Source organism: Podarcis raffonei, chromosome 7 (genome assembly GCF_027172205.1).
Source record: "Podarcis raffonei isolate rPodRaf1 chromosome 7, rPodRaf1.pri, whole genome shotgun sequence".
In the NCBI taxonomy this organism is placed as follows: Eukaryota; Metazoa; Chordata; class Lepidosauria; order Squamata; family Lacertidae; genus Podarcis; species Podarcis raffonei.
Window position 1 is genome coordinate 52,713,348 of NC_070608.1, and position 24,135 is coordinate 52,737,482.

The following is a 24,135-nucleotide window of genomic DNA, read 5'->3' on the forward strand; positions in this document are numbered from 1 at the left end:
GCAGAGCTCCAAGTTGAGAGCTCTGTGTGTCTTAGATCTTCTCCTCTGAACTTTGTGTATCTCTGAGAACCTGAACATAACATTTTAATGTAAAATTGTGAAGTAGAGCTAGCAAGGGAAACAATACTTCATAATTCATGTTAAATTCCCATTTACTTCAGTTGGGTTTGCTATATAGCTTGACATCAGTAGAAGGGCATTTAATATATATATAGCTTGACATCAGTAGAAGGGCATTTAAAATATATGCAAGAATACAAATATATCAAACTATACCCTGCTCCATCACTGGAATCTAGAATCTTAAAGAATGTCTGGATTTATAACCATCTTTCACTGGAATCTAGAATCTTAAAGAATGTCTGGATTTATAACCATCTTTCAAATACATGTGTAATTTTATATCTTACAAGTCAGTTCCAGAATGTGGAAATATCTCAGTATTCTCAGGAAAATTTGCAAATTGTATTTGAGCAAATAATGATCCAGCAATTGTCAAAGCACATTTCTGGAATGGTCAGTAGAGTTTTGTGAAGTGGCCTTTGACATTTAGGGTAGCCTAAAAAGTTATTTTGTTCTGTGAGATACATATAAGATACAAACCATACACCTTGAGATTATCCAACTCCTTATGATAGAACTACAAAACATATCTTTATTATTTACAGATTCAGTGTTTTCCCTCTTGTATTACTTATGCTCCTCCTTCTCCAGAGGTTGGTGGGGGATTCCCCATGTCTACGTTGGCATATCCTTTGCAGTTACAGAACTTGTTGCAGCTGACATTGGCAATGAATCGGTGTTTGCCATTCCTATATGGAGTAAACTCAACACACGTTTGTGTCTTGTGATTAGCAGCCAGTGTTCCCAGTCTGCAGAAGAGATAAAGGAGAGAGGGTGCATGTGATGATATTTGTACATGCAATGATTTAGGCAAACCACCTTTGGTTGATTGATGAGTTGACCTCTTTGACTACAGGATGTCACAAACGACATTACACATTACATTTAAAGCACATGACCCCCCCAAGCAATTCTGAGAATCATAGTGTGTTAAAGGTGCTACAAACTGTAGCCCTTTGAGGGGTGAACTACAATTCCCATAATTCCTTGGGGGAAATCATGTGTTTTAAATGCATGGGATGCATGCAGGCTCAGTGAACATTGTCATTAAAGCTACAGTGTGGAACTTCATAGCTGACAGCAGGAGTGAAGGTGGAAACAGGAACCACAGATAACCTCAAGATGCAAACCAAAACTGTGGCTTAACTTACTCAGTAGCGATCGGCTCACCAAACAGTCCATAACCCTCCAAGTGCAGCACACAGTTCTTGAGATCTTCTTTGAGGGGATTAGAGAAGGTGACTTCAGCTGAACATGGTGCATTCAATTTCGGATAGTTTAAAACCTATTTGGGAAAAATGAGCACTTGTTTTTACATTCAGGTAGGTAGCAATGTTGGTCTGATGCAGGCGAAATAAATTTTAAAATTATAACAATTATAAAAAATAAAAAATAGCCTAGTAGCACCTTTTACTTAGTTGGTCTCTAAGGTGCTACTAGACTATTTTTTTATTTTTTAACTTGTTTTTACATTGTTATACTAATTAGTATATTGCTAATGCTGACCATTAGGTATAATACTGGGTAATCATCCTTAATGGTCAATTGGTGAGTTTTTGCAAGAGATAAGTGTTAGGAAAGGGTATCTTGATGTAGTGATATATCTTGCATGTTTAGAATGGAAAAGGCATCTTGGGAAAGAGAATTGGATTCCGCCCTCTCCAGCTAAAGGGAGGTGCATGGCAGGTAAGCAGCCAGTGTTGTGAGGTAGAGCTACCTTGATAGTGCTGGTACAGAGTGAAGATAGGTTGTGTGAATTGGTGCTCTTGCTGGTTCATTGCATGGCTTCTGCCCTGTCCCATCCCCATTCAGGTAAGGTGTAGCGATACTGGCAAGCGGAGGGCAATTTCATGGTTCTGCCACACCACATGAGCCACTACTGTTCTCTGTGTGTTTGTGTTTGTGTACACACACACAAAAGATTTGGAGCTTCACACACAGGTGAAGGGGATCCGACAGTATAGGGATCTGATGTGGAATGGCAGATCTGCTGTTTGGTACAATTTTCTTCTACGTGTGTGTGTGTGTGTGTGTGTGTGTGTGTGTGTAATTTAGACCATTTGCTGACCCTTCCCCCTCAGTCAATAAAGACTTCTGAGCAGTTCACACAATATTGAAATATGAACTATTTAGCACCATGAAGACATTACAAATTAAAAATAAGCAAATGCCACAAAAATATTATATATCTTTTATGCTCTCTCCTCCAAGGTAAACAGATATTGACTTCAGTTATCCTCATGACTTCAGTTATCCTCTTGCCAAATTGTCTGAGACTGCCATTGCTTGTTCACTGTAAGGGTTAAATGGTCTTTACCTTTATCTCAATGGGAAGGCTGTCAATCAGGATATCTCTCTCCACCATCATGATTTCTCCCTTAGGCTCTGGCATTGAGACAGCTGCTACCCTCATAATATTATAATCACAAAGGTGTGACCCATAACTTTCATAGGGTATCTCTATCTTAATCGTCTTCACTGTAAGGCAAAATGTATTGAACATACTTTTTAGAGTCAGAACTTCCATTCTAGAGAATTTCAAGAATTCCTCTCCATTCTAAGGGTTGGCTTGAGTCTCATCAGTGAGTCATTTTGAGGGAAATTGTGACAAGAGAAACATAAACAATAACATAAAAGTCAAATCATTTGAGCTTTCTGCAACCTGATGTCTTCCAGATGTTTCTGAAAACAATTACTGTCATCCAAGACATGCTAGATGGGGCTTATGGGAATCGTACTTTAGAGAGCACCAGTTTGAGGAAGGTTATTTTGTGAAACATGTTATCGCTTACGGAACCAAATCTAAATGTTCAAGTGATAGATTATTAAATGATTGTCAATAATGTAGAACAAGTGGGTCTGCTGCCTGCTGTATAAAGGATGGATGACTCTGTCATAAATTGCAGCCTAATCAGAGTTGCCTAAATGTAAATTCTATAAATTAGTAGGATTTCTTTACAAGTAATGATTATAGGATCAGAGTGTTAGATGGTGAACATTCTCTAGATCTGATACAGCTATTTGTTGAAACAAAGAGAAAACTTGAGAGTCTTTTACATGCAATTCCAAAGCAGTTTTTGCATGTTCATGTTTTCCAAGTGAAATCTATATTACCAGAACGTACAGCTAATTTGTGGGAGTGCAATGCTCTTTTTCACTTTATGTTTCAGATTAATAGCTCTCAGTAAATGTCACCAAATGGCAAAAGACGGGTCCAAATGCATGATTTCAAATTATCTAAATTTGAATCCTCATTTGCTCTCCAAACATACATTTGGGTGCTGCATTACAAAAATCTCAATGTGTCTTTCCAGGTACTCCTACCATCTGATACGAGATAGGTAAGAGGCTGCTTGATCGTAGCATCGTGTTCATGGAATGCTTGTGGAAATCTTTCCCCAGGAAGGACTGCCTGGCACCTTCATAACATATCTTTTTGTACCAGGCAAAAACATGTGTCTTCTTCCAGGCTAATTAAACTGAGGCAGCAGGGGGTTGCTGTACACCAGGCATGGCCAAACATGGCCCGCTAGATGTTTTGGGACTACAATTCCCATCACCCCTGACCACTGGTCCTGTTAGCTAGGGATGATGGGAGTTGTAGTCCCAAAACATGCCTGTTGTACACCAAAACGTTGAGTGTCAAAGGAAGATTTTTTAATTGTCCCTGGGCTTTATAATATATTTTTATTTTAATATTTTAATATGCTGCATTAATATTTTAATATGCTGCATTAAGACAGTATATATAAATAAATTAAATAAATAAATAGTTAAGACTTACCTTCTTTGGGGCCAAGTGTAACATGCACACAGTCTTTCCAGATTGGATCCAGTGAACAGCCATTATATATCATTCCCTGAGCACAAAGGTTGAATTTCCTGTCTTTAGCCTCATTCGACAAGTTTTCAAGCATCCACTTTATTTGAACATCTTGACCATAAAGGGGACAATTAGCCATCTTAAATTTCATTGTCACCCCAGTGTCTTTCAAAGTTTTGTTTCTCTGGGATGCTATATCTTTGTCGATTTCAGAATTGGGCACATTGAGGTATTGAGAATTGATTTTTCTGCAAGCTTTATAGAAGGCTTTTTTCTCTTGCAGAGAACCTGGTTGGGGGCAAATAACATATCTCCAATGATCACTTTTCACTTTACTATATCAACATGTTAAACTTCAGTTATTCTCATTAAAATTGGTCATTACCTAATTCATGCTTGTAAGCATCAGTGACATCCTCACGCAAATCTCCGCCAACACTTTTGGTGCTGATGCATTGCCCACAAGGCCAGATATCACAGTGCAGTTTTGTCTTCTTGCCTCTACCTTGAGAAACCCAGGCTGTACTCCTTGCATTTAGCATACAAAATACACGAGGGCCATCAGAATCAGTATCCACATCTCCATCTCTGATGCTTTTGACCCAGATAGGGCCACTGCACACTGATCCTAAGGTAAACAAAGACAAACATGTTCAATGGTAGTCTGATTGATCACTATCCTAAACTTTAAGAATCCGTATTTATCTTAACAATACAGCTGGCAATCCCTGAGAATCCAGCTTCATCCAAAGAAAGAAAGAAAGAAAGAAAGAAAGAAAGAAAGAAAGAAAGAAAGAAAGAAAGAAAGAAAGAACCTCCTATGAAAGTTTGTAGGCATGAATAACCAAAATGGTACTCTCCATATATTGGTGGATTCCAACTCCCATCAGCTCCAGCCAGCATCCGCAACATCTGAGGGATGTTATCCATACTGGGAAATGGCTATCATGTTTGCAGTCTAACGTAGTCGTGCAACTTATTACCTGCCAAGCTTAACACCAGCCATATATGATTGGTTTGCTAAATCTCCTGTTTTTGCTGTTGGTATGAGACAAATTCAATTTGTGGGACTAATACTCATATTATGCTGGCTGACAGCATGGAAGCCACTGAAGCACTAACCCTTCCCATGCTGCTGAGTTCCAGACCATATGGTACCTACAATGCAGCTACAGATTGGACACCTTCCATGTGGACTGGGGCCTACTAATGCAGCCTCACCAGCACTTCAGAGTTTAGAGGAAGAGGCATATTACAATCTGCCATACTAAAGGAGATAATATCTAGCTCTCTTCTCTTTGTCCATCAGTTATTATTTGCGGGTTACTAATAATTTGCAATGCCTTCTTACACATGATTATCTCTAGATTGGGAAAGAGCAGTGCTCTTTTTCTAGAAAAAGAGGTGCCAGAACTCACCATAAATGCCTCCCTTGTGCTCTTATAATGGCAATGGAGCCCACCTGAGAGGTGCCAAAACTGAGTTCCGGTGAGTTTGGAATGAAAAAAATCCCTGTGAAAGAGGCTTCATTTACCTTTACTAGTTTCTATAGGTGTCGGATCCAGATATTGCCAGTCACTCATAGCTTGGTTTATGTCTTTTCGGGCCATCCAAGATTCATTCCAGCAATGATGTACCCTGTAGAATACAGAAATTCAGACACTTCCTGTGTCGAAATACAAAGCTAATTCTGAAGAAACCTGATCATTCAGTAATGATTTAGGATAAAAGATCCCATGTTGTATGGAATGCCAGTACAAAGATTGAGTATCATTTAGAAAATGCTTTTGGATTTGCATTTATTTATTTAGAATTTTAATTTGACTTTAGGGCTCCAAGAAAGTAACTACTTTTAAAGAAAATGAATGTTTTTATTATTTTACAATGGAGACTGTAGCTGATACAGTGGACATCATCATAAGTGCAGTTATCATTAGCCATACTTGTGAATCCTTGGTCACTCTCATGCTGAAGCTTCTCCAATTCTCTGATTTTATTCTTCAACAACTCTGTTGTTGCTCACTTACCAGATGTGTTCTTTGCCACTTAAAGTTTTGCCTGTATAGTCATAAACCTCCTGGACAGTGAGAGGATCAACAGCATTCAAAGCGCAATAGAAGCCTGTGACGACTCGGCTTGGGATTCCCAAACATCTCATAACTGTAAACAGATGAAATACCCAAACACTGATATTATATGTTCTGCACACACACACACACACACACAGAGAGAGAGAGAGAGAGAGAGAGAGAGAGAGAGAGAGAGAGAGAGAGAAAACTTGCCTTCCTAACTCAGCAAAAACCACGTAACTATTTGCAACAAAGCCCATAAGTACTCAGGCTACATAGACTTTGGTAGTTCAGGCAACAAACCACCTGCTTATCAAACTGCATGTGTTATTTCCAAGGAAAGCCTAGTCAAGTGTATCTATAATTGGATGAGTATGACTCTTTTAACACATATATACCACTGCAACACAGGCTCAGCCCCTAACAGGTTTGCTCCTGTCCAGCGATCCAGCCAGTCTGCCCTCTTCCAGGATGTTGTAAGCCAAGGGTAGCCAAGGAGGTGTCATCACAATGTGGTGTCCCATCATTGTCATACCTCATGGTCAATGAGTTCCTGAATGACACAATATTGGCTAACCTAATAAGGGCTCAAGCAGGGTAATTCAGTTGTTTCCTTCTCAATTTTCTGGTTTTCTTTTCTAACTGATACTCAACTTCCTATGACTGTTCAACGTCACTGAGCATGGCCATTGAGTTATTTTTGCTCCCTTTGTTTTTAAAGTTTGTACTACTTCATATCATGCAGATACCTTCTTCTTACTTCTCATTGGCCCATCTTGGCTTCAGTCCTGTTTGTGGAGAACTATTTAACTTTAATCTGCTTATGCATCATACATTGAAATCACATTGCTTCCCTCAAAGAATCCCGGAAACAGTAGTTTATCCTTCACAGAGCTACAGTACCTAGCATCCTTAACAAACTAAAATTCTCAGGATGTTTTGGTGAAAGTAATGTGTTTTAAATGTATGGGTTGCACACAGTCTCAGATTACTATGTTACTTCTATTATGAACAGCCAATGTGTTAGGAAATGATATGACCCAGTGACATATTTGTAAATGGATTCTAAGGCTTTTGTAGTAAGAATTCGCTTCACCCTGATTTCTGTATATTTACTTGACAATCTAACCAGCAGCATATGTCAGCAGCACAGATGGTTTTATAACATCAGGGCAGGAAATAGACTATTGCAGCTTTGGCAATGTGTTTCTGTAACCCCAGACATTTCTGTATATGGCAGACTTTTTACTGTCTACTTTTATCTAGTATACAAATGGCCAATAATATTCAGCACATCTTACAGTTAATTTCCCAGTTGCTTCAACAATTCATTCATCTTTATCCTGTTTAATGTAAATCTAATGTTCACAGCCTTTTTATATTATTTGAATATTTCCTGTAAAAGTTTTCAAATGCAGCTAGTAAATAAATGAAGTTCTTCCTGGTCTTTGCATTCACTTTTTCTATCATCCCCCACTGGCTATGGAACGCTAAAAAGCATTCCTTTTGCTTTCAGCAGATAACCTACTTTGCCATTGACAAGCTCAAAATAACTCCAAGGCATTCTGCTTTGTCTCAGGATTCATCCAAACCCAATGCCAGGAGTACCCTAGTGGCCAGTAACCTGTGGCCTTAAAGGTACCAAAATTTGCCATCTAATGAGGTTAATTTAACTACTACAAATTGGGCTATTCCTGATTCCCTGCTTTAGAGAGAAGCTTTGAACATGCAGTTATCATGCTAAAGTCAGTACATTTTGGGAGCACATGGAATCTGCACACTAATGTTCTGCTCAGAAATAGCCATGGTGTTTCAAGCACACTTGTGCTTAGGGAAAGCCACAGCTCAGTGGTAGAGCACATACTTTTTATGTAAAACTATTTGATCCTTGACATCTCCAGAGAAGTGTAGGGGGAAAGCACTGTTTGAAGTGTCCCTGAATTAGAGGACCTTACGCATTATATCTTGCGCTGACCCTTATATACTGAAGCAAGAGAACGGTTTTTGACACCTATAATGATAAGGTCCCCTGGCCAGAATCCTCCTGACATGATTCTATATCTCCTTGCAGACATTGATAAGTATGTGACCTGGCGTGTAGCACTTTTTGCAACTGCCGCCAGGAAAATTAGAAAAAAAAATATAGCCGAGATAGCTATCAACTGTAAAGGAGATAAATTTATTTGACCCCATCTACACCAAGCTGTATTTTTCTCACTAAACTTTGTATATAATTGTCTATTTTATGTGATTTTAGCTTATAAATTTTATTGTCTGATGTTTCAATTTGTATATTAAGGAGTTTCTATAGCTTTGTGCAGATCAGGTCATGTTTTGACAATATAAATGTTTTTAAGTTTTTGTATCAAATTAGTATATATTCTATTGAATGATATTGTATACATTGCAGCAGCCTTTGGCTATAAGCAATAAATTTGACTGACTGTTTGAAATGCAGGAGACCTGCTATCAGTTCATGTCAACAACAATACTGAGCCAGCTGGACCAGTGATCTGACTTGACAGACAGCACTTCCTATGTTCCTGGGCATGATGGGGAGCACTGCATACCAAATACTAGGACAATTCAGTCTCACACCATTCCTTGAGAAGACTACCCTTCTGAATTCCAAAATGTCTTTTGTTATTATACTTCCTTTCCTCCTTATAATGTTGCTATACTCTCTGACTTGGTTTTTTGTTCTTTACTAAATGTTCATGTATGGGTAGAAATAGTAGAATCATTGAATAGTTGAGTTGGAAAGGACCACAAGGTTCATCTACTCCAGCCCTCTGCAATTCAAGAATCTTTTGCCCAATGTGGGGCTTGAACCCACAACCCGGAGACTAAGAATCTCATGCTCTACCAACTGACATGAGCTATGTAGAAATAGTAGAATTTCAGCCTTTCTACTCTGTACATTTTTAAGAACTAGCATTCTTTTTTAGGGGGGATAGTTCTTTATCTGACATTACTGGGTTTCATCCCACCACACCAAACAGACGCCATTTAAATTTTTGTTGAATTTAGAAGTTGCCATCTGCATCTGAGAAAGCATTTTTCTGTTAGGACCATTCATGCCCCCTACCTGTACACATGACCGAAGCAAACGTCCCGCAGTACCCATATTTGACAGGCTTGCACTTGCTCTGAAACCACTGGCGGAGGATAGGGGCACTTCCATTCCACATTAAAGGATTGTGTCCCTGCAAGTAGTTATTACTGGGTGGAAGTTTCAGAATGCTTTTCTTCTTATGGCAACAGATCTGAAAAGAAGAAAGGTGCTGGTGCTCAGTGCTCAAGAGTAATATCCTTGCCATACCCATCTTGAGCATTCCACAGAATCAACATACATCACTTCATGCACAATGATCATCCCTATCATAAAAGGCAACAGTATGTGACTAACATATACCTGAAACAATTAATCTTGACCTGGGAGAGATGCATGTAAATGCAATAGTTTAAAGCACAAATTCACCTGCTCAGTTCTTATTATACTATACAGCAGGCATACCGTTTTTCAGAGGCCATGAGAAGATGGACATTTATATAAATATTTACAGAGAATCAGTCATCTATCTACATGTTGTTTTACAAGATTAAAATAAGCAAATCCCAGTTGAAATTGTACAGGCTTTTTTTTAAAGGGGGGGTGAGACAAAGAGAAAACAGAGTTTGGATCACATTCAGTTGCTATAGTCAGCCTGAAGTATCAGAACAAGTAATGGTGGTCCCTTTACGGTGGGCAATGGCACATGGTGCTCTGACTTTCCCCCACTCCACAGTAAGTGAATTTAAAATTCACTATACATTACCCTGGTATGTAATACATCATCTGCATGCACAGGACTTTTTATGTGTCTTTGTGTGAAGAAATTAAATTTGACTAAGAGCTGTTTAGACAAAATTCCAGGGAAATTAAAAATAAATAGCAATGCGTACCTCTTTTCTTTTTTAAAAAAATATTGCTATTATATTCTATTCATAGAATGCTCAGAAATATTTCCATAGAGCTCCCAATGGTCCTCATCCAGTCACTAATATGTCCATACATTTAGCAATACTGAAGCACAGGGTACATGAATTGCAGGCCATATTCTTCTCTCTCTTCCCTCCCCCATCCTGAAACCTCCCTTTGTAGGGTGAGATTTTATATTATTTCATCACTTTCATCTCTTGGATTCTAATCCTACCATTCAGAACCCTGTTGTTGTTTTTTAATAGATATATTTTTTACAAAGTACCCACTCATATAAAATATCAATGGAGTGCATAAAGATACATACAGGTGTAAAACTAAGATATGATAAAAGCAATGCAAAACAATCATAAAAATGACTGGCCCATCTTGGGCGGCAACTAAACAACTGAATAGGCCAGGTAGCATAAAAAGAACTTTGAGAGATATTAGAAAATTGCCAGCAAGGATCTCTGCCAAATCTCTTTTGGAACAGCATTCCACAGCATGGAACCAACAACACCAAATGCCTAGTGTCTAGGAAAAGTCAGATGGGTTTCTGAAACATAGCAGAAAACTATTAGGAATAGAAATTCATCTGCTTCTTATTAAAGGTGATGGTGGTGGGTGATTTTTCATATATATTTATATATAAATGTTTGTTGCAGTTCTTATTGCTGCCAGGGATTTAAGAGATATTTATCGGGGCCAGGGAGCTGTCATTTAAGAGATGTACTACTGTTCTCCAATCATCATAACAACCATTTCCCCCACGTTAACAAAGACAGGCACAGTCACGTTTGCAAAGCTGACTATCAGTGGGCAATTTAGCAATTTACATAAGCCAAACACACATTTCCTAGGAATTTCTCTGGGGTTGTGCCTGCTGACAGATTTGTGATGAGCCAGCAGCTAGTAATGACTGGAGAGACAGAGGCAAACCAATGCCAAGAGTGGTTATAGGCAAACATATCCACAAGAGTCAATTAAACGTCCTGTACTCAAACTTTACCATACTGTTCAACACCCTGCTGATGTACGCGGGATCATTGCGACAGGAATAATCCATGCCAGGATCACGAAGGAAGTTTGTACTTGTGTCCAGAATTTTCAGACAGATATCCAGAATGCCATCTTGGAACTAAACACACAAAATATGAGAACTCATTTTGAAGCCATTTGTGACACAAATATTCAGAACAAAAATTTTCCTGTTATAGCAGAGGACAACTACTGGACTGCCAGGAATCTGTAGAACTGGAAATGTGAAGCAACAATCAATCAATCAATCAATCAATCAATCAATGCAGCTGACACCAAGAAATGTAGATTAGCTAAATATAAGTAGAAATAACTGCTTCTTACTTTGCTTTTCAAGTCAAAGGGGTGTCTTTGTTGAGTTAGTGCCATTTTTGAAATTTGAACAGGATGGCTTTGCATTAGAGCTAACAACCAATAAATTCCACCCGCCGCCGCCCCCCATGAAACTTCTAACTGAACTGGTTTGGCAAATAATGATTAAAATGTAAATGAATGTACATGCTGCAAAGCTTCAGTGAAGGTTATTATTTCATTTTAAGGAAATAATGAAGCAGCAATTGATTTAGGGCAGTTCAGGCAGTTCTCCCCCACAGGGTGCTGAGGCAAGGGGGCACATTATTATTATTATTATTATTATTATTATTATTATTATTATTATCATCATCATCATCATCATTATCATCATCTTAAACCTATATTTATATGGGTACCTACTGAGAATATCCATTAAAAAGCAATTGTACCAAAAGGAATGATTATGAAAATAAGAAACATTTGCAGCCAAATTTTCTCCGCACTCAGGACGCCATATTACTAAAGGCTATCCTTTAGTAAGAAAGAGACATAAGGTTTATCAAGCTTATTGTGGCTTTTTCCCTATCTGGGGAGCCTTGTCCATTAGATGAATATACAATAAGACACACAAGGATGAATGTACAATAAGGCAAAAGACTTACTAGGAAAGATACTCCACTAATTTCACAAAATTGAAGCCAGAACCCTAAACACTTTACTCGAGACCAAACCCCATCAAACACCGTGGGACTTACTTCTGAGTAAACATGCACAGGGTTGGGCGACGTGTGTTTTAGAGCTAATTTCAATGGATTTCACTTGCAATTCGGCCCCAAGTTATATAAACTTAAGGGTACAAAAATGTATGCTTCTACCTGTTTTAAAAACACCTGTGTATTTGGAGACCGGGATAGCTGCTGCCTGGGCAATATTCTTATTTATCTTCCACTGAGGCTTGCAGACAAAGGACTAACTCACAGGCTTGGACTAAGTCAATGAACACACCCTCCATTTGTGAAACTGTGTGTACATGGAAGTAACTATATGGAAGTAACTCCTACTGATTCAGCGGGGCTTACTGCCATGAAAGAGTGTGTGGGAATTTTACTTTTAAATATGCAACACTGGCTACAGCCATTGGATAGAAACCACTTTATGTACGTCTCTTTTTCCATAGACAATTTGTGTCCAAGAGTATAATTAATCTAATCTAAAGACTAAGGTGAAACTCATAATACATTCAAGAGCCATAATCTTGCATTTACCTGTCCAAAATACCATGGATGAGAAGTTACGTGTTTGGGAAGCCCCTGGAATACAATCCCATGCTCATTCAGGACATACTCTTCTCTGTGAGCTTGGTTGTCTAAATAGACAGGGTCATCTGAGAAAACAATATAGACAAGGTCTCTGAACAAGTTCCAATATCAAGGGCAGAATTTTCATAAAATTTACACCAGCTCTGACATACCAGATCAGGCATGAGATTTATATTTTCCCCAGTACAGGCAGTTCATGCATTCAGCTGTGATGAGATCATTTTGTTGCATATGTAAATGACCCCTTATTATCATACCTTTGGGACAGGCCTCTAATATCAAGCATGCTTTAAATATGGCAAACCAATTTGGATCTACATGCTGCAAATGAATCCATCAAATAATGGATAAACAAAATGGCTGCTTTGCAGTACTGCTTTCAATAGCTACAGTTTAAGGAATGGTTCGGTAAAAATATGTCTAATACCAGGCCCGTGTTTTGTTAGCCCAAAAATGAAAAATGAGCGAGGTCCCAGACAAAGAGGACTGGCAGCTTAAGATGTTAGAATATGCAGAACTTGCAGGTCTAGCACATAGAATAAGAGAGCAAGAAGGACATATATTTAAAGAAGAGTGGAAAATGTTTATTGAATACAGTATATGAAAGATAATTGTACACAACTGAAAACGCTGGTGGCATTAAGATGAATTCAACAGTGTAATTAATGTTTGAATGGTGTAAAAATGGAAAACTGACTTGAATGGTTAGAGTAAAATATGCAGGAATGGAAGGTATTTAAAATGAACCATGGAAAGAGAAGAAGGGAAGTCATTGGATGTTAATAAGTTTGTAAAATGTTTATTTCAAATTGGGGGGAAAAAGGAAAAAAATTAAAATTAAATACAAAAAGGTCTAATACCATTTCCAGAGTTTCATTAATCGTATGATACTACCTTGAGTGTGCTAATACAGTATATTTGTTTCTGTATACAAGCATGTGATGTGTTGACATCCCACGTACTCCCATGCCTAATATCTGCTTATATATATATGTTTCCTGACTCAACTCAAAAGTCTGTCCTCACCACTACTACTACTACAGAAATACACATTCTCACAAATTGTCTGTGTCTGCAGGCACTTGCTTAGCAAGACTATCCAGACAAGGCATTTCTTATTGATTCTTACCAGAACACCAAGGGTTGAAGAGAACATAAAAGTCTCCCAGATGTTGGGTGCTTGAGTGTTCACATGACACCAGACACATATTCAGAGTGTAGCAGCCAATACAGGCACTGGCGGGAGGGAACAGACTGACATGGAGGCTTTGTTCATTATGGAGTTTGTAGCAAGCATTCCAGTGGCTTTGATTTGGACATTTCCCTAAAGGAAAGGTGCTCTTTGTTCCAAGAGATTCGCAGGGTTTCGGACCTGTTCAAGAAAGTTGTTCAAAAAGGAAGTGAACGCAAGAACTGTTTTGCCTAAACTTATTTACAATTGTTGGTGAAAGAATAAAGATGCAAAACTTTATATAGGATTTGTGAGATTAATACAATGCTGAACTTCAAAGAAGCATAGGAGAATGAATGAAGATAATGGCTGGCTTCCAAAGATGAGCAAAGATTTGTATCTTTAGAATTAAGGTCCTCTGAAGATCAAAGAATGAGCATGATACAATATGTATGGATCTCTTTTTACTAAATTCTGAAAGTAAGTGGGGTCTGTTCTTTTCATTTTTTCTAATAACTGCATGCAATTTTATAAATATATATTTTGGGTGGTTTAGTTTGGTTTGGTTTTGGTTTTTGTTTTCTGCAATTTCACCCCATACATTCAATGCAATAACAATCCTATGCCTATTTACTTGGGAGTAACCTTGTCTGAAATCACAGAAACTTACTTTGAGTAAACAAGCATAGGCTAAAGCTGCACAAGTCAACACACAGGTTGTTTTTGGCTTACTGAAATATTCAGAAGGGTTATCTATCTGTGTGAACCATCTACTGTTGGCGAAGTGTACTAAGGGAATTCTATGAATAGTTCCATGAAAATGAATTTTTTTCATGTTCATTGAGTGTTCTCCTTTGACAGAAAAAGCTCTGCAGACCTCTATGAATACGACTCTTTGTCATAACAGTGCCAACATCAGCTAATGCAGAGAAAATAGGTATGAAGTAGCTCAAAGATCATCAATCCTGTATGATACATTTTATTTAACAAAATTCACATACCACCTGATTGTAACAAAAGCTCTAAATCGGTGGTACTTAACCATTAGGAATACAGTAAACAGAAGTTCTCCCTAAACACTAAAGCTTTTAACATAAGACCTCTAGTGACTTTATGGAGCACGTTTGTTATCGTATAAAAGAATTACCTGTTGCCACCGTGAATGTGATCTTGTCCTTGTCATCATCCCATTCTCGGTTTTGGAAATGCACATAGAACCCAAACAGCTGGCCTCTTCTCACAATTAGTTTATTAGAACTAAAAAACTGTGTGTGATGGTTGTTGCAGTTCTGAGCACAGTTTAGGTCTACATTTTTCACCTCAAGGACTGCAGGAAAACAAATAATGATGGGACCGATTAATGAATATTTAAAATAATTTTTAAAATACCCCCCCCAACTTAGCAGCACCATGAGTGATATGGGGCTTCCAATATCTCCTCCACTGCTCCATAAATAGTATGGGGCTCTAATATTCTCTGAACACGGATTCTGAGGGTTAGGGGAACTTCAGGGAAAACAAACATATCTGTCTTCTTATGCAAGGAACTTCTGAGTCCAATCCAATGAGTGTGCCATAGTTTTGTTTTGCTCTGATGTGAACCTGAGAAGCACATCAGCAACGAGACAGTGGTGGTTAATTAAAATTTCTGAGTTGAATGTGATTAACATACCAGTTTTTATTAGGATGTTGTACTTAGTCTGCAGCAAATTAAAAATCGGAACCAGCCCCACCCCCCGCAATAATCTTTCCAGAAAAATGTTTTTTCATGCCTTCATAACCAGGCACATGTACAGACCCTGCATAACATATGAGTATATATGAGCACCAGCTTTGTGTATCCAGGTCCGACCAAAACATTGTGTGGGGAAGAGAGGGAGGAGAGCTGCCACAAACCCATTCACTATGACACATTGACAAGCCACACTTTTGAAGATGTGAAGAAGGCTAAGGAAAGCAATAAATATGCACACATTTTTGTTTCTGCATTAGTTTCATATGTCTCTTTTAATCATTTTCAAACTGCAAGGAATAGACATGTTATTATCCTTAATGAAAAAAGTCCCTTTTTCTGATTTCCACATCCTATTGTAATCCGTACAATTATTCCTAGGGGGGGTATGTTGAGCACCACAAGGTAAATCTTGAATCAATTAAGCTAAAGCATATAATGGAACCCAAATGCTTCTTTGAAGGAACACAAGGTTCCATTCTATGCTTTTGCTGTGACAAACACACACACAAACAAACACACCTGTCTGTCCATCTGTCTCCTCCCCACCCCCTTTCTCTACATGTGGCTATTAGCATTTTTCAAAATTGTCATTTGAATCAACAAACAAAAACTGAGGTGTTGACAAATGAAAGAGAAGGCTCTCTTTTCTTGCACTGAAAGGTTGCTCCAGAAGATTAAAATGGTTTTCATTATCTTTTATATAGTTTTTCCACGAGGAATTTATTATATACGACACTTATTACCTTTTGTTTATGAATTTTTGTGGAGCTTAGTGTTAACATATTTTTTAACAAAGTTTTGAGGCTTTGTATAATCCATCCAAGTTTAGCAACAGAAGTAATTAAACAGCACTGAAGTGCACTGTCTGCTTCCTTAGAGGACTACATTATGCTTCTGATTAAGGTGCCCACAAAAGATTATGCCGCAATAAATTTATTATCTTTTAGATGCCATAAGATGTCACCTAAAGGTGCTGTCTCTGCTGCAACATACCATTCAGACTGTTCCCTCAGGAACATGCTGTTATTCATTGACTGTTAGAAGAAGGTGCATAATACTATACTGTTTTGAGAGATAAAAAGCATCACAGCTTCCCAAGGGGACTTTTCTTCTCTAGAGTGTACAATTTAATGTCAGCATACATCATACTTTAACTATGTTTCACATCCACTCAGGGTCCTCCAGAGATTATTGGACTACAATTCCCATCATCCCTGACTATTGGTCCTAGAACATCTGAGGGGCCTCAGGTTCCTCACCCTTGTCATGGTTTAAGCTGCTAGAACACTCCATCTAGAAGTTATGTAGCTATATCTCTGCGTCTATGTGTGTGTTTTTTTCTATCGTATCTTAGAAATTCCTTGAACAAATGTATGCAATATGCTGCTCTGCTCCATGTGCATTTCAAGGGCTGTTTAAAAAAGGAAAGATGGCAGAAGACAGAGTTTTACATTTTCACACACTTCAGGTGCAAAGCTTAACCAGCTTTGATCTTCTTCTACTAATACTGTGTAATGTCAGGTTTGCAACCCTTTGTACAGAACGATTAGTTTTCTTGTGTAACTGCTCTGCATGAGTCTGGAAATGCTCTGATGAAATCAATTGCGATGTCAATGTAAGGGACATTGCAGGTTAATCATGGATTTACATGCACAGCTTAGTATATAAAGTTCCTATTTGGCATGCACTGCAGGACATTAGCAAATTCTGATCTTAGAGCTGTGCTTCTAATAGTACTGATTCAATGTCACACTGTAGTGATGATGTCTCTCATGCCACCTAACTTTGGCTTCCATTCACTAGAAGACAATATTTTATTTCCTTTAAAAGTATCCATACTAGATGGAAACACAGCCTATTGCCTCTGATTATACAAACATAACCGGATTTAGGGCCGCACAGCTGGTTCCCCCATACTGGGTGCTATATGTTGTCTTTGTGCTCATTTTAGCACCTTGGCTCTCATCACTTTTTCTCTGCCATCTTAGATTTAATTGCTATTATGCTGTTACTGCTGCTCTGGACAGCATAACAACTCCTACCCCCCACTTCTCACAGGCTGCCTAGATCTCAGATTTCCTACAGAAACAGAATACAACAAATGAGCAAACTGACACATTAACAGGATTTTTCTTCTTGCCAGATACAGCAGCCTGAATTATTATTGCTATTATTATGATTATGGACCTTTTCCAATGCAGAAGTGCTAAAGCAGTTGATGGCATTGATAAAATATGCAAAGGATGAAATCTAGTGGTGCTGTTCTGCTGATGGAATGGGAAAGGGGGTGGGTTTTTTTGTTTTGCAAGTCCCCCCCCCAATCTTGCCAGATCTTCTCGTAAAGTTGGACTTCACTAACACTCTAGAGCAGATTTAGAGAAAAGCATGAGGGGGCTGTTGGGGCAAGGGAAATAACCCAAAATTGCATTCCTTCCCATTCCACTGATGGATGCCTTCCATCTGCACAGTAACAACATAGGAAACCACCCATTAAAAATATAATATAAAAAGCCATCAGAACAATATAAAATATTATGACTGCTAAATGTTGAGCTATACATACAAAATGGGATAAGGATGTGAATAATGACAACCTAATTATGTAACAGAAGCAATCTGCATATTTTCTTAAACTTTCCGTATGTTCACTTGTCCATCAGACAACTGGCTGCAACAGCCAGAAACAGAACCTCCAGGTTCAAAGAAGGGGGAAACAAATGCCATCATTATTTCTTTTGAGTTTCCTTAGCACATCCAGTTAACTTGAGCTAAATGGACCAATAGTCTGGTTCATGCTAGCAATTTTCATTTCCCTGTGCCTTTGCTATTGACACAATAGCTGCACCAACAAATAACTCAGCAACTCAGCATCCTATTCAATTAGCGTCCAACTGCTGTTCCAAATATTAAACTTACAAAGCACAATGCCATGTCAATTTTCTATTAATATTATGGCAAAACAAACATTTAAGATTGGAACATTAAAGCTCAAATGTAGTTACCTTCCATCACAAGTGGATTTTCAGTAAGTTCTGTTGTTCTGTTGAGAGACAGACAATCGTCATCAAAGTTTTTTGATGTTCTCTCAGCCAAATTCAGTTCCATCTAGTGGCATTTATACTCCTAATAAAACAACCCCAAGCCTATCATACATGCAAAGCTACAGTGGTTAGGGTGAGGTTTCACTCAAGTTCCTACTGAAGCTCATAAAACGTGCCAGAAATTTATTTTAGAATCCAAGCATTGGTAAGCCAGACTCACCACTGATGTTGAAGCAAGAGAAGAACTGTTTGCTTTCTTGCTGTGGAATTTGTAGCTGCCCAGATATTTGATTGCTTTAAAGAATATGTTTGCTGACATTTATGAGTTCAGTTATGGTATTACATAAGGTCAGTCACACCATTTAATATGTTTGCATCAAACTGTGAAAAGCTTAAGCTTCTTTTGCAATTATCTCCTTATTTTGTTACTTGGTTAGAAGTAAGAGCTTACTTGGCATAAATTCATTTAGTTCACCAGCTGTGAATGATAAACTAAGGATAAGCTGTCATGACCACTTTAGTTCCACCATGAATAGATTTTTCTCAGCAGCCATTTCACTTGAGACATAGAAATGACTCTTGAGAAACTGTAGCCCTGCCAGTCAAATGGAACACCTGATTTCAATGCCACCTTTTAGTGTCACAACCATTTTGTCATTTAATGTTTTTGTGAGGAAAATACTTCCAGGATTTATTTTATTGAGGGAGAGGAGAGACACTAGATGTCTTCTTACAGATTTGGATGAACTGATAGTTGGCATTCTGTGCAAATTGCACATCCTTAAATTTAGAGGAACCTTCCCTTCTCTTACTTTGAGGAAAATGTACCATCTTCTATATTTTAATTCACTGGAAGTAAACCCTATTCTCTGTGACATTTGGTGCAAATCTGTTAAGAGGAGACATATTTTGGAGATGTGGGGTAGATTTGTTCCCATCAGAGTAAGGTTCATTTTGTCTCCAATTACTACTTGTAGACAAACTGTAAGCATAGAGAATTTTGACAACTCAACTTTGAAATTAGCTGCTCTCTGACATGTTAAGGCAGACAGTTCTTTTCTTCTTTCTAACCTAATGCTTCAGCTCTTGGATGTTATTACTTCTAAAACTGCTTTCTCCTTCAATGATTTCTTTAATATTATCACAGTTCTATCTGTTCAAAGTGAAAACATAACTATTTTTCGGGCTGCTGTATATCTTTATAGTTAAAAGGTTCTTGGCTGAAGCATAAGGATGGTTACTTGATGTTCTTGGAGCCTGAAATGTGGCACATTGGGTTTGGGAAGAGGATTCTGCTGAGAATGTGTGTAACACAGAAACAGAGGGTGAGGGGTGGAGAATGAGGAAAATTTGAATCAGGCCAGTAAGAGATTGTGTGGTCAAGGCTTTATCCTCACAAAGCAGGACATAAGAATGTAAACTTGTGCTAGCCTTTACTATTGTGGAGGAATTGCATAACTGAATGTTCAGTTAACAAAAGAGGTTAATTTTCTTCCTAACAAGGCAATTATCTATGTGTAAGGAATTTCTTTTGTAGGAAGAGCATTACATCCTGCTTTCCTTGGTGTTAAAGCCAAAAGACAGGTTTCTCTCACCTGTTTTCTTATAAACTACATAACAAAGCCTGCTTTGGTGTCCTACCAATATTCAGTTTTCTGGAAGCAGGAAAAGTATGTTGTTGCTTTTGAAGGAATGGTGCTGAATGAAAACTAGCCATACAAAACCATCATAAGCTTTTTGTACCATCTGCTCACAAGGAAACTGCAGCTGAAATCCTATATACACTTACCCAAGAGGAAGCTGCACTGAATTCATTGGGACCTACTGTTGTGCTGTGAGCTGGTTGAAATGCTGCCTGGAGCTTTCTACTGATTTGCTATGTAGGCATGCACAATACCATAGAAGAATTTCCGGTGCACAAAAAACCCCACCAAAAAACCAGTTTTGGCTCTTTGAAGCCAGCGAGTCTGGGCATTTCCCAGACAGGATTCTTTGATGTTAGATTTTTATGTCATAAAACAAGACAGAAGCTAGTAATATAGTTACAGGGCAAAGCTTGTCCTCTACAACTTTGTTTGACTAATACACATATTAAATGAAACAAAGAGAATGTGAGTGAAATGTATACCCTATCATAAATATTCCCCCCCCCCAAATTGCAGTAGAATGCCATCAAACTCAGGTACCTTAGCTTGCTTCCAGGTGGCCCATCTATTGAGCATTTATCCTAACTTGTTTGCACAAAGTTTGAGGGAGGAGGTTGGATGACGTCGACAATGTATTGACCATTTCGGTTAGAGAACCGCAATGCAAAATCTGAAGAAATGCAGATATTTAAGGAGAGCTGCATTTCAGATTGTGTATTACCTTGAGAAGTGCAAATTAGGTGAAGATGGTATACAAACCGAATCCCCCCCCCCATCCCTAAGTATAAGACAACTCTCACTGTCATCATACTTCTGGTTATATAGATTGCTTGGCCCATGCTAGCCTTGATATTGCTCCCATCTAAAATGTTAAGGCGAGAGTATGGTAGAGTACACTGAAGACTCTCTGAATGAACATCCAAGCCACTTCACAAGCTTCTATACAAGCACATCCAGGAAACCAATTGAGCTATAGTACCTGCCGCATCTGACTTGCACATTTGGAAGATTATGCAAGTGGACATTTTGCATGAATGCTGTCATGTACGATGAGGGGGCAGAGTCTTATCAACCTTTGTGAGCAGGGTACATTCCAAACTCAGAAACCTCTGTATCGTGACTTGTGCAAGTTATTTCCTCATGCTTCATAAGTAGGTCACATTGTGTAAGCTGTTTAAATGTGAAAATTAGGACCAAGGACTTGCCCATAGGATAAGGGACCACGGACCTGGTCCAAAAACATATTGGCTACCTTCAGGAGTGGAGTTTGGCTGTAGAACAAGAAAGCAGGGTGGGAGTTTTCCATAATATTCTGCATGCAATAGACCTCTCAAAACTATTGGGTGATAACCTAAGCAGGCTTACATGGAAGTAAATGCCATGTAAATTTACTACTAAATCCTGATAAATGTGCTTGGATGAAGATGATTACATAAAAGTGTGGTTAGACCTGCAACCTTAGATACACAATTCTTCCAGTGGTGACTTTGTTTTGGTGGGCAATCTCGTCAGATGCAATGTGCCATAAACTTTTCAGACATCAGAATCCTAATTTGCAATAATGAAATAGTCGGTCAATTGAATATAAATAACTAGCGGTCATTATTTGCCTAAATCTCATTAACGTTTAATCAAAAAAAACATTTTGCTACTTAAAGAAAGCAGTCCTTGTGTCTCTTCATTAAGTAAGAGTGACTCTTTCAGAATTACAATGCTGCTAGCCTATTAGGTACAATTTATTCCTTAATAATTGCTGATGAAAATACTAATAATTCTAGTCACATAAACTCCTGACAACAAAATCTGATTTTACTACATGCTATCAGCTGATCCCAAAGCCTTGCATTATGAATGGTGGAGAAAAATTATCTGTTTATTGCTTCTAAAATCATAAAATCTCTTGTGTGTCCTGCCCCTCTTTTTTTTCATTCTCAAAACTATAGGGCAGAACTTGCTAATCTGTGTCCCTCAGATGTTATTGGACTACAACTCCCTTTGTTCATGACCGTTGGACATGTTGTCTGGGGCTGATGGGACTTGAAGTCGAATAATATCTCAAAGGAATGTTGAAATATTTGGTGCAGATAAGAGAAAATATTTTTGCAACACATGAACTATGGAACGCACTCCCACAGGTGGCAGTGACGGTAACCAACTTGCATTGTTGTTGTTGTTGGTTTACTATTTATACCCCACCCATGGACGCGGGTGGCGCTGTGGGTTAAACCACAGAGCCTAGGACTTGCCGATCAGAAGGTTGGAGGTTTGAATCCCCGCGACGGGGTGAGCTCCTGTTGCTCGGTCCCTGCTCCTGCCAACCTAGCAGTACAAAAGCACGTCAAGTGCAAGTAGATAAATAGGTACCACTCTGGTTGGAAGGTAAATGGCATTTCCGTGCGCTGCTCTGGTTCGCCAGAGGCAGCTTAGTCATGCTGGCTGTACGCTGGCTCTCTTGGCCAATAAAGCGAGATGAGCGCCGCAATCCCAGAGTCAGTCACAACTGGACCTAATGGTCAGGGGTCCCTTTACCCTTTACCTTTATCTGGATGGGTCTCCCATCTTGTGCTCCACCCTCCAGCTCTGAAGCTTCCTCTCCTTCCGACTCTTGCCTCCTTGCCAGTACATCTCCCCACAAATCACTGACCTCCTCTCTCAAGTCAGACTCCATCCCTCCCCTCCTCCAGTGCACATTCATCAGTGTCCTGCCTGTCTCTGACACCAGCTGCCCACATACATCTGCTTGGCCTCTGTGAGAACAGTATGCTGAACTGGATGGGCCATTGACCTGATCCATCATGCTTGTCTTATGTTCTTAATGGAAAGCATTCCATGATTGTAATACATGTAAGAAAAATAACAAAGAAAAAAGATTGTTGAATTAACAAGTGTCATTCTACATCATGCACTACAACAGTAGCCAGGGAGATGTTCCCAGGAAAACCACAAGCCAGCCTTCTTTGTTATCTATGCTGCAGCACCCAGTTCCCAGGGGATATATAGTGGTGCAATCAGGAGCACAACAGTTCCAAATTTGGAAGTGGAGGCAGAGGTTATTTATTTATTTATTTTGAAAGAGACTTGGATCTGATGGACCTGACCAAGTCAAACCAAAGGGAGCTAGTCCATCTCTACTGACAGTGTCATCATTTGTATACACATATGGATATATGGCAGCAGATATAAGGATATTACATGCTTAATCCAGTTTATGTCATTTACATTTTCTGCTTGGAAAAATCTAAGTGAAATCATTTCTGTATATTTCTGGCATTGTTAGGAAAGAATACAAACGTCCAATCAATTAAATGAACGGCAATGCCGTGTGCGACTTTGTGTTTCTTCTGTCAAAGAGAAAGTCCTGGCATGTTGTAACCTGCATTATTTAATGGCATAAGATCACACAAAAGAAAGGGACAAGGATATACGAGGCCTGAAGGGGTTTTTTTTGCCACCTTGCAATGGTTGAAACCATTACATTATTATAGACTCAAAACAGCCAGTGAAATCTGATGTAGTAATTTTGGTAACATCAGCGTTAAATAGCTTCTAGGCTATTTATTATAATTGGACAATTCTAACTTTAAAAAAACAAGTTAAAAGAAAAGAAAAAGCAGGCTGGCAGAACATCAAAAGAAAGCAGACTTCTCTTAGCAAGAAGAACATGGAGGAGAATGAACAGAGGAAGGGCTTTAGTTCAGCAGTAGAGGATTGCAGGTTCATTCCCCAGAAACTCCAGGTAGGGATGGGAAAGAGTCACTTTCTGAAGCAGCTTCCTATGGTCCTATCACTGGTGGAGGAAGGGGAGTGTGGTGGGTGTGGCCTGCCCTGCCCTGGGTGTCATCCCTGGGGGGGGTTGACATTGCCACCCCCATGGGACACTCACTGCTTGCCCCGCCCCTGTGGGTGGCTAGC

At 38.8% G+C, this 24,135-nt stretch overlaps 1 protein-coding gene across 1 annotated transcript; it reads right to left on the minus strand.

Moving 5' to 3' along the window:
• Nucleotides 1-635: 635 nt before the first annotated feature.
• LOC128416892 (protein-glutamine gamma-glutamyltransferase 5-like) lies at nucleotides 636-15,123 on the minus strand. Its single transcript, XM_053394948.1, has 12 exons — nucleotides 14,949-15,123; nucleotides 13,760-14,002; nucleotides 12,577-12,695; nucleotides 10,989-11,117; nucleotides 9,104-9,281; nucleotides 5,974-6,106; nucleotides 5,481-5,584; nucleotides 4,332-4,574; nucleotides 3,908-4,234; nucleotides 2,441-2,601; nucleotides 1,275-1,408; nucleotides 636-872 (listed from the first exon to the last, which is right to left on the minus strand). Exons 2-12 carry the CDS (start codon nucleotides 13,836-13,838, stop codon nucleotides 695-697), a joined length of 1,785 nt encoding a protein of 594 aa, XP_053250923.1. The 5' UTR covers nucleotides 13,839-14,002; nucleotides 14,949-15,123; the 3' UTR covers nucleotides 636-694.
• Between the last annotated feature and the right edge of the window lie 9,012 nt (nucleotides 15,124-24,135).

What these genes read in the sequence shown, in the direction of transcription:
- LOC128416892 (XM_053394948.1), bottom strand. Translation starts at nt 13,838, where the DNA reads ATGTGTCTGGTGTCATGTGAACACTCAAGCACCCAACATCTGGGAGAC. An exon ending in TACACTTGGCCCCAAAGAAG is followed by an intron (nt 2,602 to 3,907) that starts GTAAGTCTTAAC and finishes TTTGCCTTACAG; the next exon opens with TGAAGACGATTAAGATAGAG. An exon ending in GCCTTCCCATTGAGATAAAG is followed by an intron (nt 1,409 to 2,440) that starts GTAAAGACCATT and finishes TTTCCCAAATAG; the next exon opens with GTTTTAAACTATCCGAAATT.